Genomic DNA, 16214 nt, shown 5'->3' with positions numbered 1-16214 from the left:
AGCAGGGCTGGGGCAGAGAGGGAAGGAGACACAGAATCTGAAGCAGGTTCCAGGCTCTGAGCTGTCAGCACAGAGCCTGATGCAGGGCTTGAACTCACAAACCGTGAGATGGTGACCTGAGCCGAAGTTGGGCACTTAACTGAGTCATTTAGGTGCCCCAAATGCATTCCTTATTTAAACATGGTAAAATAAATTGGATAAGGTTTCAATCCCTGAATCCTTTCCTTTTCCACCATCTGCCCAGTGATAACCATTATTATGTATATGAGGTATATAATCTAGATTTTTAAAAAATGCTTTTCTCAAGATATACAAACTCAAAGAATGTATATGGTGCTGTTTCATATATGGGTTTTACAAAAAAGTTATCATACTGTTTGTATCACAGTGCAAGATGCATTTTTGAATTAAGGATATTTTAGAGAATTTTTTTTAAAGTTTACTTTTAAGAGAGAGAGTGTGAGCGGGGAAGGAGTAGAGAGAGAGGGAGAGAGAGAGGATCCCGGGCAGGCTTCTCACGCTCAGTGAAGAAGCCAGATGTGTGGCTCCAACTCACAAACCATGAGATCATGACTTGAGCTGAAAATGAGTCAGACGTTTAATGGACTGAGCCACACAGGCTTAGAGAACTTCTTATGCTGATAAATAGTTGTAGTCTGTTCCTTTACACTGTTGAACTTTTATTTTTTTTTATTTTTGACAGAGCCAGAGAGCGAGAGAGCACGAGCAAGCAGGGGAGGGGCAGAGAGAGAGAAAGAGAGAGAGAGAGAGAAAGAATCTCAAGCAAGGTCTATGTTCAGCCCAGAGCCCAACCCGGGACTTGATCCCACAGCCCTGGGATCATGACCCGACTGGAAACCAAGAGTTGGATGCTCAACCGGCTGAGCTGCCCAGGTTCCCCATGTTCCTTTACACTATTGTAAATGCACTGTATTGTATGACTGTGTTATGTTTTGTTTAACCACACCTCTGCTCCTAGACAAGTGGTTCCTGGTGCTTCTCCAGTGAACAGTGCTGCAGGGAACCACCTTGAACATGACTCTGGGCACACGTGAAGAGTGTTTCTTTAGTGAGACACAGAGAAAGGGAGTGTTGTGAGCATTAAGGCCCGTACGTTTTATATTTTAATAGACCCTGCCAAATCGCCCTCCCAGCTGTGTGTGTTTCCCCACGCCTTGGTCGACAACCTCATGTCTTTTGAATGAATGTGAGACCCACCATTTTGTATGCCAATGCCTACTGACTGCAAAGAGGATGGCGGGGAAGATGAGTGGGACTTAGACATATTGCCGGTGAGGGAAAGGGGGGAGCTCACACTGACTGCCTTCTCTGCCACGAGGCCTGTGCCCCGACGCTTTCCGGTCATCTCTGTTAGGAACTGTCATTGACTGGAGGGGACAGAGGAGACGTGAAGATTAAGTTCAGTGCGGGTTCCAGATTAGACCGTGAAACAGATAAAGGGGGAACAGTGGTGAGATCTCACATAGTCTGTAGTTTAACTGTTTTGTACCAGTGTTAATTTATTCCTTGTGACAAGAGTACCCTGGTTATGTTAACATAACCTGGGAGTAGCTGGGAGAAGGGTATGCGGGAACTCTGTACAATCTTGGCAATGTGCCTGTAAATCTAAAATTATTCCAACATAAAAATTTATAAAAGAAAAGACTGGAACGTGCAATAAAATACGATGTGTGGACCGTATTTGGATCCCAACAGAAACTAATGAAAAAGAGACTTTTGGGGGGAGAAAACAGCAAAATTTTGAATACAGACTAGGTATTAGACAATCTGAAGGAATTTTTAGGTTTGTTAGGTATGATGTCATATGTATGAACAAAAATCACCTTCACCTATTGGAGGTGCGTCTCGAAGTGTTTGTAAGTGAAGTGACGTGAGAGCTGGAATTTGTTTCGAAATATCCAGAAACGGGGTACCTGGGGGGCTCAGTCAGTTAAGCATCTGACTCTTGATTTTAGTTCAGGTCACGATCTCACGGTTCATGAGTTTGAGCCCTGTGTGGGGCTCTGTGCTGACAGCACGGAGCCTGCTTGGGATTCTCTATCTCCCTCTCTCTGCCCCTCCCCTCATGTTCTCTCTCTCTCTCTCAAAATAAATAAATAAACATTTAAAAAAATTAAAACAAACAAATAAATAAAATACTCAGAAATCATGGTGGCGCCTGGCTGGCTCAGTTGGTAAAACAAACATGAGACTCTTGATCTCAGGAGTTTGAGCCCCACATTGGGTGTAGAGATTACTTAAAAAAATAAATAGGGGCGCCTGGGAGGCTCAGTCAGTTAAGCGTCTGACTTTGGCTCAGATTGTGATCTTGTGGTCCATGGGTTTGAGCCCCATGTCGGGCTCTGTGCTGACAGCTCAGAGTCTGGAGCCTGCCTCGGATCCTGTGTCTCCCTGTCTCTCTGCTCCTCCTCTGTTCATGCTTTCTCTCTCAACAATAAATAAACATTAAAAATAAGAAAATGAATAAATAAATAAATAAATAAAATATACATGATGCCGCTTTTTTTAAAAAGTTAAAACAGGGGTGCCTGGGTGGCTCAGTCGGTTAAGCATCCGACTTCAGCTCAGGTCACAATCTCGCGGTCTGTGAGTTCGAGCCCCGTGTCGGGCTCTGGGCTGATGGCTCAGAGCCTGGAGCCTGCTTCTGATTCTGTGTTTCCCTCTCTCTGCCCCTCCCCCGTTCATGCTCTCTCTCTGTCTCAAAAATAAATAAACTTAAAAAAAAAAAAAAAAGCCCATATGACTTTGGGCAAATCATTAAAAAAAAAGTTAAAACATTCAGAAACAAAAGAGAAGTGCTTATGGGTAAAGTAAAATAATTTCTTGGGGTTACTTTAAAATACTCCAGAAAAAAAAAAAAAAGTAGTTGTGGAAAAAGATGAAAACAATTGGCAAATGTTGCTACTTACTGAAACTGGATGGAAGATACTGGTGTGTGTGAATGATTTTTTCCATAGTAAAAAGTTAAATAGACAACACGGCTCCGTGGATAGGAGTGGCTTAGTGACGCCCCACTTTTTTCACATTTCGATAGCACTTCCTATGTTGTTTGACGCTGTGCACAGAAACTGCTTCCTTTCTGGTGTGAAGGCTCCTCGCAGCTGTTTGATCTCTGCACCAACCTCAGTCACTCCAATCAATGCTTGTTGAGCATTAGTATGTACCAGGGGGACAGGCTGGTCAGTAAAAGCAACATTGTTGCTAACTCATTGAATACATAATCCAGGGGGGTCATCATGTCCTTGGGTCCTGAATTACTGGAAGCCAATGAAAGGAAGGAAGCCAGTGGCTTGGCGGTCTGCTTCTGTTGTCCTGTCTCCGTCTCCAACCTGGACTCTGACCTTTCTGCCTCCATTTTATAAGGATGCTTGTGATTACGCTGAGTGCACCAAGATATTCCAGGATGACCCCCCATCTCAAGAGCCTTACTCAATCACATTTGCAAAGTCCCTTTTGCCATGTAAGGTAGTAACATATTCATGGGTTCTGGGGGTTAGGACGTAGACATCTTTGAGAGGGTGTTGTTCAGCCTACCGCATCTTTTTTTTTTTTTTTAAGTTCTGTGTTTATCCTAACAAAAAAATTGGAAGTTAATGCGATGGTTTAAGCAAAGGGAGGACCTGATCAGCTCTGACCTTTGCTCTGACTTTTGTAACCAGGATGGCCTGACTCGGGGCCAGGAGGGGAGCTGGAGTGGGTACAGTGAGAAACTAGGAGGCTATTGGAATAGCTCATTTTGCTTGCATGAGGATGCTGGTGGTAAAGATGGAGAAGAATGAAGAATTATGTTTGATGAATGAACAGATGGATGGATGAATGAATGAATGAATGGTCTGTCATGGAACAAAAGGAACCTGCTTCCTGGCATAGAGATTTCCACTCTAGAAGCACCCCATGCTGCTGCACTGCTGAGACCTGCTGACCTTGACCATCTCAGGATGGCCTTCCAAGGCCCACATAGTCGATGACCTCAGAAGGTTTGTGCCTCCTCTCCTAGAAGCCATTATCTTTGGCATCAGGACAATGACACAGCCGAAGCCTCTCCCAGCAGAGGAGCAAAGGCAGAAAGCAGTTGCTGATTGTCTTGAATGTTTCCATCTCTCTCTGGCAGACACCCAGTAGGGCATGGTGGGGCCCAGGGAGGCAACCCGGATATGGTGCTGGCTGGCGCTGGCCTTTCTGAGTCCTATGTTGATAGAAGCTCACGAATGTTACTCTGTCTCAGAATAAATACATACAACCGTGACGTAGGTTTCACAATTTATTTGGCCCATCTCAGCATGTACTGTCCTTTTCATTTACTGTCACTTTTCTGAGATTTACAGCATTTTCCTTATCTCAGGAATGTTGTACGCTGGGGGCCAGATAAGAGAGAGGCAAGGTATGATGTGCATATGTAGGTGCACGTACCTGTTTCACCCATGTGCTTCCCGTATGCTACTGGCCACTCAAGAAGATTGCTTTTTGCGATCGCAAGCCGACCACCGGAACGGAGGATCAAGGTGAAGAGGTGATTCTACTTTGGTGGTTTGAGTCAATGAGCCCCCCATCCTGCCCAAATGCAACCTCATGCATAGCCTATGAAGTGGGGGGTGCTGGTGCTTGGAGCTGGTACCTTGGGTTGCTTTAACTTAGTCGGTGAAACACGCAACCCTTGATCTTGGCGTTGTAAGTTCAAGCTCCATGTTGGGTGTAGAGATTACTTAAAAAATGAAATCTTAAAAGAAAATCTTCAGGCCCAAAATTCTTCAGCAATGCTCAACTGTGTGCCTCCTGCACACCAAGTGTCAAAAGACGTTGAATGATTGGATCTCCCCAGACTCGGTCAATACATGTCCTGAAGGCTTCCCCTAGGCTGGAGGGTTCATATCAGAGGCCAGAGTGATTACTTATGCCCATGTTAAGGATTCCTGACTTTGCCTCTCCCCCAGGGCTCCAGTGAGGCTGAGGAATCACGAGCTGTATCCGACCTGTCCTTCTTTCCACGATCCCCACCTCACTGGGAGGATTCCTGACTCTCATGAGGTACCAGAGTGGGATAGAACCGCATGGAGTGGACTCAGCCAGCAGAGCAGGACTGTCTTGATTCTGCCTTTCCTGCTGTGACATTGCACAGGCCACCTGGTCTCTGCAGACCTCAGTTTCCAGTCCCTGTGACTCGTCATCGGAGGGTCCATTCAGGGCTAAGATTCGCTGAGGACCGATGTGGGACAACCTGAATCTCTGGCTCCTTCAACAAGTTTCCTAGTTCTTTTCTTCTCACCTGTCAGCGTGAAATAGGCTCAGGAAGGCATCTGCACGGTTTAATCAATGCCAAACAGAATGTCACACAGACACGGGTTTGGTTAGAAACAGGGGGCCAGGCACGGTGAAAACCTTCCTCTGCATATAGGAAATCCATGCCCTGTAGCAAAAATCGTGAGGACTCCTCTGCAGTCCTCACAGTAATCCTAGGAGGTAGGCCGTGCATGCCTGTTTTACAATCAAGAATCTGAAATCCGCCGACTCTCTCCTCAAGGCCGGAGAGAAGCAACGGAGGCCGGACTGGAATTCCAGGTCACCAGGTTCTGGAAACCTTAGCCTCTCTTGTGCTGTCTCCATTTATTTTTACTTTATTTTATTTTTAAATGTTTATTTGTTTTGAGAGAGAGAGGGAGAGAGTACCAAGCAGGATCCATGCTGTCACTGGGGCTTGATCCCACCAACTGAGATGATGGCCTGAGCTGAAATTGAGTTGGATGCTTAATAGACTGAGCCCCCCAGGTGCCCCGAGCTGTCTCCATTTAAAGCACCTTCAGGGGCGCCTGGGGGGGCTCAGTCGGTTAAGCATCGGACTCTTGATTTTGCCTCAGGCCATCATCTCACAGTTTGTAGGCTCGAGACCCACTGATGGTGCAGAGCCCATTTGGGATTCTCTCTCTCTCCCTCTCTCTGCCCCTCCCCCACTCACAAGGAATTAGAAGCCAAGACCTGTGCTTTAATTCTGGTTCTTACATCACTTGTGTGATTTTAGGCAAGTTACTTCCCGCTTCTGGCCTGTAATCTGAGGGAATCTTGGCTACGGCCCCTCCTAAGCCAACCTCCAGGACTCTAGAAAATACATCTCCGTATCTTTCCACGACATCTGGCATCCTTTGCAAAGATCAGTCTGCGCACAACTCTCAGGGTTACAGGCTGAAATTCTTCACCCTTCCTCCACCCACCTTTCAGCTGGGGCCCAGATGTTGGCTTTCATATCTATCTGTTCCTTTCCCTTCCAATCCAACACACTCTTGTATTTTGGCTGTTTCTTTTCTTTTTCTTTTTCTTAAGTTCATTTTGAGAGAGAGACAGCACAAGCAGGGTAGGGACAGAGAGAGGGGGAGACAGAGAATCCCAAGCAGGCTCCGCACTGTCAGTGCAGAGTCTGATGCGGGGCTCCCACACACCAACCATGAGATGGTGACCTGAGCCAGACAACCAAGAGTCGGACGCTTAACGGACTGAGCCACCCAGGGGCCCCTGGGTGTTTCAAACACTCTGCCCTTAGGAGCATTTCCTGCTAGCTGCTTGCAAACACCTTTACACTTCAGCTGTTTGTTTTCATCGGGGCTTTTGATAAAAGGAATCTTGTTCTTCTATCAGATTAGCCATGCAAGTTATCACAGGCCTCATGGCCTCTCTTGAACAGACGTTCAATGCTCCCCAGGCCCCTCCCCATCCCCAGAAATGGCGTTCTGTAAAGACGGAGAATACAGACTGACGGCCAAAACTCCCTCCCGCCTGCCTCCAGGCCCCTGCCCTATGTGGGGCTGCTGGAGCAAAATGCCTGGAAAGTCATTCTACGTTTAAGAAAATATGGGAGGAGATTTCCAGCCTGCCAGAGGCAGGCTGACTCTTTCCTGACGTTATGGGAAAAACGCTGTAAGGCTTGACTCCACAGCTGAGCTCTGCACAAAGTTTTCCCTCTCGGCGCTTGGTCTTTGTCTCAGCAACCAGGCTGTGCACACAGGAGGCCCCTTCGCCTCCGCCTCTCGTTCTCTGCTTCCAGTGCCAGGTAACGGTTGCTAGCTCTGTGGCCCCGGGCAAGTTTTTCTGTTCTTTGGCCTCAGTTTCTTCATCTGCAAAATAGGAGTAAATGATAGCACCTACCTCATAGGATTAACACTAAAATTAAATACATATATACAGTATCTTGCATATAGGATGCACAGTTTGTTATAATTATTTTTCATGTTGACAATCATAAGAAATAGGCGGTCTAGCCCAGAGTAAGGAGGCCGAATACCTAATCTTTGTTGTTTTTTAACTTCCTCTCCATCGGCATGGGACACCGGGGTAGTTTCTTCCGTGTGAATCTCTGTAATTGTCTCTGACTCATGTTTGTCCTTCATCTGCTATATTCCCAGCAGCGCCCACGGTGGGGGATATACAAATCTACAGAAAACGAAAGGCATGAATGAAGACCTCTATTGACCTGCCACTCTTGACTTCCTAATTTGCTAAAGGAGACTTCTAACACTGGGTTAAAGCAAAAGCATTACTTTGAAATCTTTACAGGAACTTTTAGTAAATGCTTTGATGGTTGCCAAATATTAAGTTTTATGTCCTTGTCACAGAATGGTGAGACATGAAACTCTGATTTAGTTTAAGACCAGAATTTAATCTAACCTCTGTTTGGTATATATGTAACATCATACCCCATACTGGTGTTAAACATGGGTCCAGTGAGGTTAAAACTATGCCAGTTATAATTTATATGTGCTCATTCTGGCACTGCTTATGAATTAACTAAGAAAAGTGGGGCACCTGGGCTGCTCGGTCGGTTAAATGTCCGACTCTTCTTGATTTTGGCTCAGGTCATGATCTCACGGTTTTTGAGATCAAGCCCCGAGTCGGGATCTGTGCTGACAGTGCAGAGCCTGCTTGGGATTCTCTCTCTCCTCTCTCTGCCTCGCCCCCACTGGCACTCTCAAAGTAAGTAAATAAAACTTAAAAAAAAAAAAAAAAATGTCTGCTGTTCATGAAATTCTCTCCAAGCTGTTTGGAGGGTGATCACTCCACATTCCCAAGTGCATACGGGTCCGTCCAAGAGCACACCAATCTTGATCAGCCTGAGAGTGATCCTCTGAACACTGAAATGACCATCAAGACCAAAGGTGTGGATGAGGTCACCATTGTCAACATTTTGACCAACCGCAGCAAGAACAGAGGATATTGCCTTTGCCTACCAGAGAAGGACCAAAAAGAAACTTGCATCAGCTCTGAAGTTAGCCTTGTCCAGCCACCTGCTCCGTGTGATGCTTCTGAGCTGAAAACCTCCGTGAAGGGGCTAGGGACTGATGGGGACTCTCTCATTGAGATCATCTGCTCAAGGACCAACCAGGAACTTCAAGAAATTAACAGAATCTACAAGGAAATGTACAAGACTGATCTGGAGGACATCGTTTCTGACACATCTGGTGACTTCTGCAAGCCGATGGTTGCCCTCAAAAAGGGTAGAACGGAAGACGACTCTGTCATCGATCATAAACCAACTGACCAAGATGCCCAGGATCTCTAGGATGCTGGAGTGAAGAGGAAAGGAACTGATGTGTTCAAGTGGATCTGCATCATGAGTGAAGAGTGTGTCACCTCCAGAAAGTGGCTACTTCCAGGGATAAAAAGCTACTGAGCTATGACATGCTGGAGAGCATCAAGGAGTCAAAGGACACCTGGAAGAGGTTTTCCTGAACCCGGTCCAGTGCATTCAGGACAAGCCCCAGTATTCTGCTGACTGTACGACTCCATGAAGGGCAAGGTCACTCACGATAAAATCCTGACTAGAATCATAGTCTCTCGCAGTGCAGCAGACCTGGTGAAAATGAGGTCTGAATTCATGAGAAAGTACAGCAAGCCCCCATACTACAGCATCCAGCAAGACAGGAAGGGCAACCATCAGAAAGCGTTGCCATACCTGTGTGATGGGGGTGACCGAGGCCCACAACAGCAGGAGCGGCCAGGAGTGGTGCTCCTTTGTTTCCAGCTAAGTTTTAGAAAATAGCTTGTGACTGACAGTCCCCTTGTGCCCGTCCCCGTGAGGATGACCTTAGCAGTGTCCCCTCACCATCTTTATTTCAGTTGCCTAAGCACCGTCTGCCTCTCATGTCTAGTCTTTTTAGTGAAAGAAATTAACATTCCAGGGAGTTGGAAGGGACATCTATGTGAAACGCTTTGCCTCTTGTGTACTGTGTCATGAACAGATGAATAAACCAAATTTTTACTTTATCAACAAGAAAGAAAAAAAGAGAAAGGAAGGAAGGAAGGAAGGAAGGAAGGAAGGAAGGAAGGAAAAAGAAAGAAAAGAAAGGAATGGTAGGTAACAGCATGGTTACTCCTGCCACAATTTGGGAATTAAATGGTCTTTGGGGATCATTCCGATTAGAACACGACATAAAGCTGGCCCCCAGCCATTTTAGTTTGGCAGTCTTCTAAAAGTAATGTGCAGTTGTGACCGCATAACAGTATCTTCCATGTAATCGTGCACATGGGGTCCTCCCATTTCTGAGCCCTCCCTGAGCCTAAGCAATGACTTTATTATCCAGGAAATCTGGCATCACTCAAAAGAAAGCCCTAAACTAGAGTTCAAGACACTCAGCGGCTTTAAAATCTCTGATGAAGAGGCCCAGGTCGGGTCGTCTGAATTTTACATGTTGCATATATTGTAAACATCAAGTACCACCACAAGCATTTAAAAAAAGGAAGTTTATTGGTCTTTAAATGGCTCAAATTGCAAATAAACCAATCGGGTAGTGGCATCAGCCTAAGACATGTGATGCGTCTTTGTCAGTTGGCTTCATAGCACCTCAGTACCCAGGAGAGGAAAGGTCTCAAAGCAAAGTCACAATGTTAGTGGTTAGGACCCCTGGTTAAATAAGACTGTGATGAGTACACACGGAGACCGCCGGGCCCGCGGGGCCAGGGTTACATTGGTAACTTGAATTCTGCACACGGCATAGCCTATGAAAAATACGAAACGGAAGATGTACATCTCAAACCCTTTAAGGACAAATATTTAACATGACAAGTCAGATGTAATATCTAAAGAGCTGAGTTCCTAAAAAGCCTATTTTTGTTAACTTCACATACACACCCGTTACCTGGAACGCCTGAATGCATTTTTCACTTGTTGAAATCAGGACTGAGCAAAAAGAAAGACAAAGTTTATTGAATTAGCCGTCTTAGCCCCATTCTGAAGAAGATAACAAAAATCTGGACAGTGGTATATTTCCCATTGAAATTATGTTCCCAAACAGCATGCTAGAATTCCTCCAGTGGGCACGGCACGCCAGGGCGACACAGGCTGGTGTTCGGTCTGCAGATGCCAAACATGCCTTCTGCACCATACTCGGGGTTCACTGCGTGATGTTAGCATTAGGAAAGCGTGGCTCCGGTGTTCTCCATTATGAACATGACTACAGGGACTCCCGGTAACTCTCCTGCAGCCAAACTGTCACCTCCTAAATGCAAATGTAGAAATGAACCGGGCGCAAGCACGCACACCTTCCCGAATGTTCTAGTGCAAAATGCATTAGCATTAACGACACCTTTCCTGTGCCCTGCTCCCGAGAGACCAACAACTTAACACACGCTCACCACTTGTAAAAAGGGAGTTCCAGGGACCGAGGGTTCACCGAAACAACTGTACTGAATCCCCACAGTCTACAATTATCTTACAAGTATGGGCTGGCCCTTCATGTCAAACTACCTTACGGTTAATGAAAAGCGATCAAGGAGCTCTGGATCCTTACTTTCGAGAACCAGAGTATGGCACACATTTTAAGTTTGGACAGACTCCTAGCAGACAGTTATTTTGCAAGAATCGTCTATACAAAAGTTGTACTCCATACCAGGCAAATACTCTCACCAGGACACGTGGGGCAATGGGCCCACGGCACCAGCGGGGACACATCCAGAATGACACAACCGGGTACTTTTCAGTTTCTAAATTAAGGCATATTCAAAAATTTCCATGTACAAGTTTACATCACTTTTCTACGTTAATCACCAGGTAATTAATGCAGGTTCACAGATGAATTACTCTCAATTTAACTATATGCAACAATCATGCCAATAACTTTTCTTCTATATTTTGCATAACAATGGTTAAAAAAAAGTGGTACAGTTTAACTACCATGTTCACAATTGTCATTTTTCAAGGCAGTAGAAGACCAAGACATTTTAAAATGATATAAAATTTAAGCTTTGTAATAAACCAGAGGAAGTAGCCTTTCCTCTCATCCCTCCCACCCCGTCTCGGCTCTAACAGTTCCAGAAAGACTGCCCGCGACACACAAACCCATACGCTACATTCAGGACCGCGATAAATGTAGGCAATTATGAGAGAAGTTGAACTCTGCTTCTTGGTGAAGCCACATTAATTTCTTTTTTAAGTGAATTTGACTCTCAGTGCAGTTCCAATTCATGCTTTTAGTGATACATAACAATTTCCAAATCGTTAAAGTAATTTCAGTCAATTGAGCCTTCAATGGCAATGCTTATAAATTATATTTATTAGTATGGTCAAGATAAGAAAGGAGTTTGGACTTCGATTATAAAATGCAGCATCTTTCTCTGATTCTCTTGGCTAAACTTTTCCTCTTCTTTTTTCCATTCTTTTCTTTGCTGTCTTCCATTTTTCTGGCTCGAATTTCCCTCATTAAGTCAAAAAATACCTAGAAAGAAGAAAATAGGGTAAATAAAGCTACCAGATAGTATGACCTTGGTACTTCTTGGAACCGGAGCAGTAAACCTTGGGAATAAGTAAGAGTAACTACTTAAGAGCTTTTGTCTGGGGGCCACCTGGGTGGCTCTGTTGGTTGAGAGTCTGACTCCTGATATCAGTTCAGGTCGTGAGCTTGTGGTCGTGGGATCGAGCCCCGTGTTGGGCTCTGGGTTCTGCACTGAGTGTGAAGCCGGCTTGGGATTCTCTCTCCCCATCTCTGCCCCTCCCCCACCCATGCATGCTCTCTTTCTCTCAAAATAAATAAACATTAAAAAAAGAAAGAGCTCCTGTTTGAGGCGTGTAGGGACAGGAAAGCACAAAACTAGAGTCTTCTTCAAGTACACTGGGAAAATCGGGAAATGTTCTGAGTTATGCTTTTTGGTAGAAATGTTCACAAAATATAACCTGATCTTCCCATCCCTTCTTTTTTTTTTTATTTATTTATTTATTTATTTATTTTTTTATTTAAAATTTTTTTTTTTCAACGTTTATTTATTTTTGGGACAGAGAGAGACAGAGCATGAACGGGGGAGGGGCAGAGAGAGAGGGAGACACAGAACCGGAAACAGGCTCCAGGCTCTGAGCCATCAGCCCAGAGCCTGACGCGGGGCTCGAACTCACGGACCGTGAGATTGTGACCTGGCTGAAGTCGGACGCTTAACCGACTGCGCCACCCAGGCGCCCCCCCATCCCAACTTTCAAGACAAGTGATGATAGCTCCAAAGACAAAATTCAATGGACCGTCTTTGAGCAATTTACAATTAATAAATGTATCTTACCAGTTCATCTTTAAAAGTAATTAATTTATGTTTAACAAAATTTATATTTAACAACTGGTTTTTCCTCAGGTCCATTTTTAGAAACAAAGCTAAGGAAAGTGAGTGCTTCCTTTGTCATTTTGATACCAGAGGCTAAGAATTTATCAAGTCTGTCTTGATGTCTAGAAACTGGCAAAGGAGAGATATTAGTATAATAATTTAAAAATTACTAATGTAACAACTCAAAAGTTAAATATCAATAGCAAATGTCTGAGTGCAGACAGACAAGAGCCTAGAAGGATAAGGGCTCACACTGTACACGAATAGTTATGTGCGTGTATGATGAATGGATGAATAACTTTTATGGTTTATACCCAAATTCTGAATTAAAAAATTCAGTTATTACTTCTATTTTATTTTTTTATTTTTCTCAAGAGCATGAAATAAGAAATGACACCACACCGATTAAAAACAAACATTTAAAAAATTCTGGTTAGCTTGTGCATTCTGAATGCTGTTAAGTCAACAAATGTGGGTTACGTAACGGCCAGTGTGCCTTTTCAAACATGCCTCCAGCTCTCTAAAGGAGACCGACTGGAAAAGCAAGGCGCCGAAAAGCACAGGTAGAGAGTGAGCCTGTGCGTGTGTAGAATATGGGTTACGTGGATCCGCCTGCATGTGAAGTAGAAACAATGAAACCAAACACTAGTATTATTTTGAGGATGAAGGGAACAGGGTACAGGGAACAGTGAGGCATCTCTGAATACATCTCGTTATACAACTTCTATTCTGGAAATGGACATGTCTTACGTCTTAAAAAATGAAACTGGACACAAAAACTGAGAATCAAACTAAAACAAATAAGACTATACGTAGAGTTGGTGACATAATCCTACGGGGGACAGGATTATTTCGAGGGACTTTAAAACACAGTATACAGAATGTACGTCTCAGAAGAGAAGCCGAACAGAAAAACAAAAACAAAAGCTCAACAAATAAAAAAGATGGATCTCCGACATCACTTTGTAACTTGGCTGTTACTAGTAGCAGTGGTATCGTCCTTTTGAACAGTTTTATACAGATGCTACAGGACAGTGTAAGGGAGCAATTATGTTGATGTGGGTTAGGAACCAAGACTTCCAGTGTAAGAGAAGAGGGGTCAAAATCCCGAGTGCTAAACCTGAATCAGAAGTAACGGTGGGCTCTCAGGATTTGCTCCCTTGTAAGAATACATATGTGCCAGCACTTCACTGAAGGGACACGAAGCAACGACAGCCCAACAGCAATAAGCAGATTAGTCCCCAGGCTTTGGCTGCTAAATACCATTCCTGCCAAGGGAACCAGCGTTTCCTAGACAAAGTGGACGATTCCTGATCTGGAGTGAAAAACAAAAAGTTAGTCAGAAAGCAAGGAGGCTATTAAAAAAAAAAAAAAAATAAGGCAAGGAACAATCAGAGACTAGTGGGTTAAGTCAAATGGACACAGGACCAACACACAAGGTGAGGGGAATGGTTAAAACAGGGAAAAAGTGAGCAAAGAATATCCACAGAGGATGGAGGAGACGAAAACACACAGGTGACACAGACCCCATGGGCCCACGGGCTCGGCTTCCCCAGGATGGAGATTTCAGAACCCTGTGCTTCGAGTCCACAGTTGGCCATCGGGGCAGGGAGCTTCCAAACTAGCTACGTGTAATATCCAAGGACTCCCCTGCGGCTTTCAGATGTGGACTTATCACTATGGAATAGACGTCAGAAGAAGGTTTAATTTCTAATTTTAGATAAGTATCTGCAGTGAACTTCAAATGAATCCCTATTAGAAATCGCCAAGGTCATCTTGACTAGCAAACGCCGTGGGGAACTTGTAAAGTCTGCATCAGCTACTATAATGAGCTAAAGCTAATGGAAGCTCTGTTCCAACGGCCACATGGAAGGACACGCATAACTAGGGATAAGAATAAAGGGCTGTGGGGGTGCCTGGGTGGCTCAGGTGGCTGAGTGTCCAACTCTTGATTTCGGATCAGGTCATGATCTCAGGGTCGTGGGATCAACCTGTGTTAGGTTCTGTGCTGAGTGTGATGCCTGCTTGGGATTCAATCTCTCTCTCTCTCTGTCCCTCTCCCCCACTTGCGTGTACTCTCTCTCTCTCTCTCTCTCTCTCTCTCTCTGTAAAAAAATAAAAAGAAAAAAGAATAAAGGGTTGGCTTCGACAACCTCAGGCACATGATCATCCCCAAAGCGCAGGGCTGCCTTTGACTTTTTTTAATATAGACACTTTTCAAAATTACTTTTCTCTGTTTGCTCCCACCTCTTCTTCTCCTGTCTCCTTTGTCTTCCCATTCCCATTTTAGGGCAACCTGGTATACACAAAATTTGGCTCTTCTAAATCCAGAGTAGAGATCACAGGATATCCTTCTCACACAAGTCAAAATAAGACAAAACTAGATAAACATACAAACAGGCTCAGAATGCTAGGCTTACAATACTTACAGCTGAAAAAACAAAAGTTACTAGAAACGACAAACACCTCTCTTTTGAAAAGCATCAACAGACATTAGCTTAAATCTAAACCTCTGCCTTGTTTGTTTTAAGCACTTAGACATTATTAAATTTTCAAACAGATTAAGGATCTACCATAAAAGCCAACAAAAAAGAAGGGAAAAAATTATAGGTAAGTTTTTTTTAACTTTTTAATTGTTTTTAAGTTTAGGATGGGAGACAGCTTTTCTAAGAAAGCCACAGAACCCACGAGTCAGAAAGGAAAACACTGAAAGATTTCACAACATAATCCCTAGTGTTTTTCCATGGCAAAAGAAAAGAATCAGCCAAGTTAGAAGATGTAGTATGGATTAGGAGACAATATCCACAACAGATATAAATGGACAAACGGTTAATGTCTTTACTATAAAGTACGCTTTAGGAATCAAAATAATAAAGCCGTAAGATCAATGGGCAGAAAAGAAAGTAATTTCAGAGTTCACAGAAAATGTACAAATGGAATGGCCCATGAATCAACTACAACATGTCTCATTAATTATCAAGAAACAATGGTTTAGCCACCTCCCTGGTGACTTCGAAAGGTTGCTTCACCTGGTGCTGGGAAGACAGTGGGGAGGGGGTTTTGGTGCAAGTAAGGACGCTTTCTGGAGGGCACCCTGTTATTAAAATTCACAATGCACCTTGCATGGGTGCACAGAAAGCTCACCGCAGCACTGCTGTGAGAGAAGACACAGCGGGCAATCGGCACGTCACTCACGGGAAAATGGCTGAATTACGAAAAAGCCCAACTATGAAACACTTCCTAGATGTTTACAAGAATGTGGTATGTCTATATGTAACGGCATGGAAAGAACTACATCTGTTATGAAATTTACAAAGCAAACTACAGAAATACATGATCTACATACACAGAAATACTATATATATGTTGTATATACACCATATGTATATAAATGTGCTACATACACTACAAAAGTCCTACTTATATGGGGGGAAAACAAGCAAACACAAGCTTTCCCTCAGATTCTACACTCCGGGTCTGTAAGTGTAGATAAATGTCTGGAAAGACACACCTGATCAGCAGTGGTTGGTTACCTTACAGGAAGGGGAGGGGAGTGACTCACTTTTTCTCCTTATTACAGATTTTTCTTTATATAATAAGCATGTGTTCATGTTTTTAATGAAAACACTTAA

General features: G+C 44.0%; 1 protein-coding gene and 1 pseudogene across 2 annotated transcripts in view; one reads left to right on the top strand and one right to left on the bottom strand.

Moving 5' to 3' along the window:
* Positions 1-8010: 8010 nt before the first annotated feature.
* Positions 8011-10510, top strand: LOC112866815 (annexin A2 pseudogene; annotated as a pseudogene).
* The window catches only part of RALA (RAS like proto-oncogene A), a 71880-nt gene continuing 65395 nt past the window's right edge, over positions 9730-16214 (bottom strand). For both annotated transcript variants that reach the window (XM_025929888.2, XM_086697009.1), the window contains exon 5: positions 9730-11714. In XM_025929888.2, coding sequence (XP_025785673.1) covers positions 11592-11714 — 123 coding nt within the window. In that variant the 3' untranslated portion in view covers positions 9730-11591. The remainder of the gene's footprint in view (positions 11715-16214) is intronic.

This window comes from Puma concolor, chromosome A2 (assembly GCF_028749965.1).
Source record: "Puma concolor isolate L17-30 chromosome A2, mPumCon1.1.hap2, whole genome shotgun sequence".
Lineage (NCBI taxonomy): Eukaryota > Metazoa > Chordata > Mammalia > Carnivora > Felidae > Puma > Puma concolor.
The sequence above is the reverse complement of the archived record's forward strand: the minus strand, read 5'-3'. Positions and strand labels throughout refer to the sequence as shown.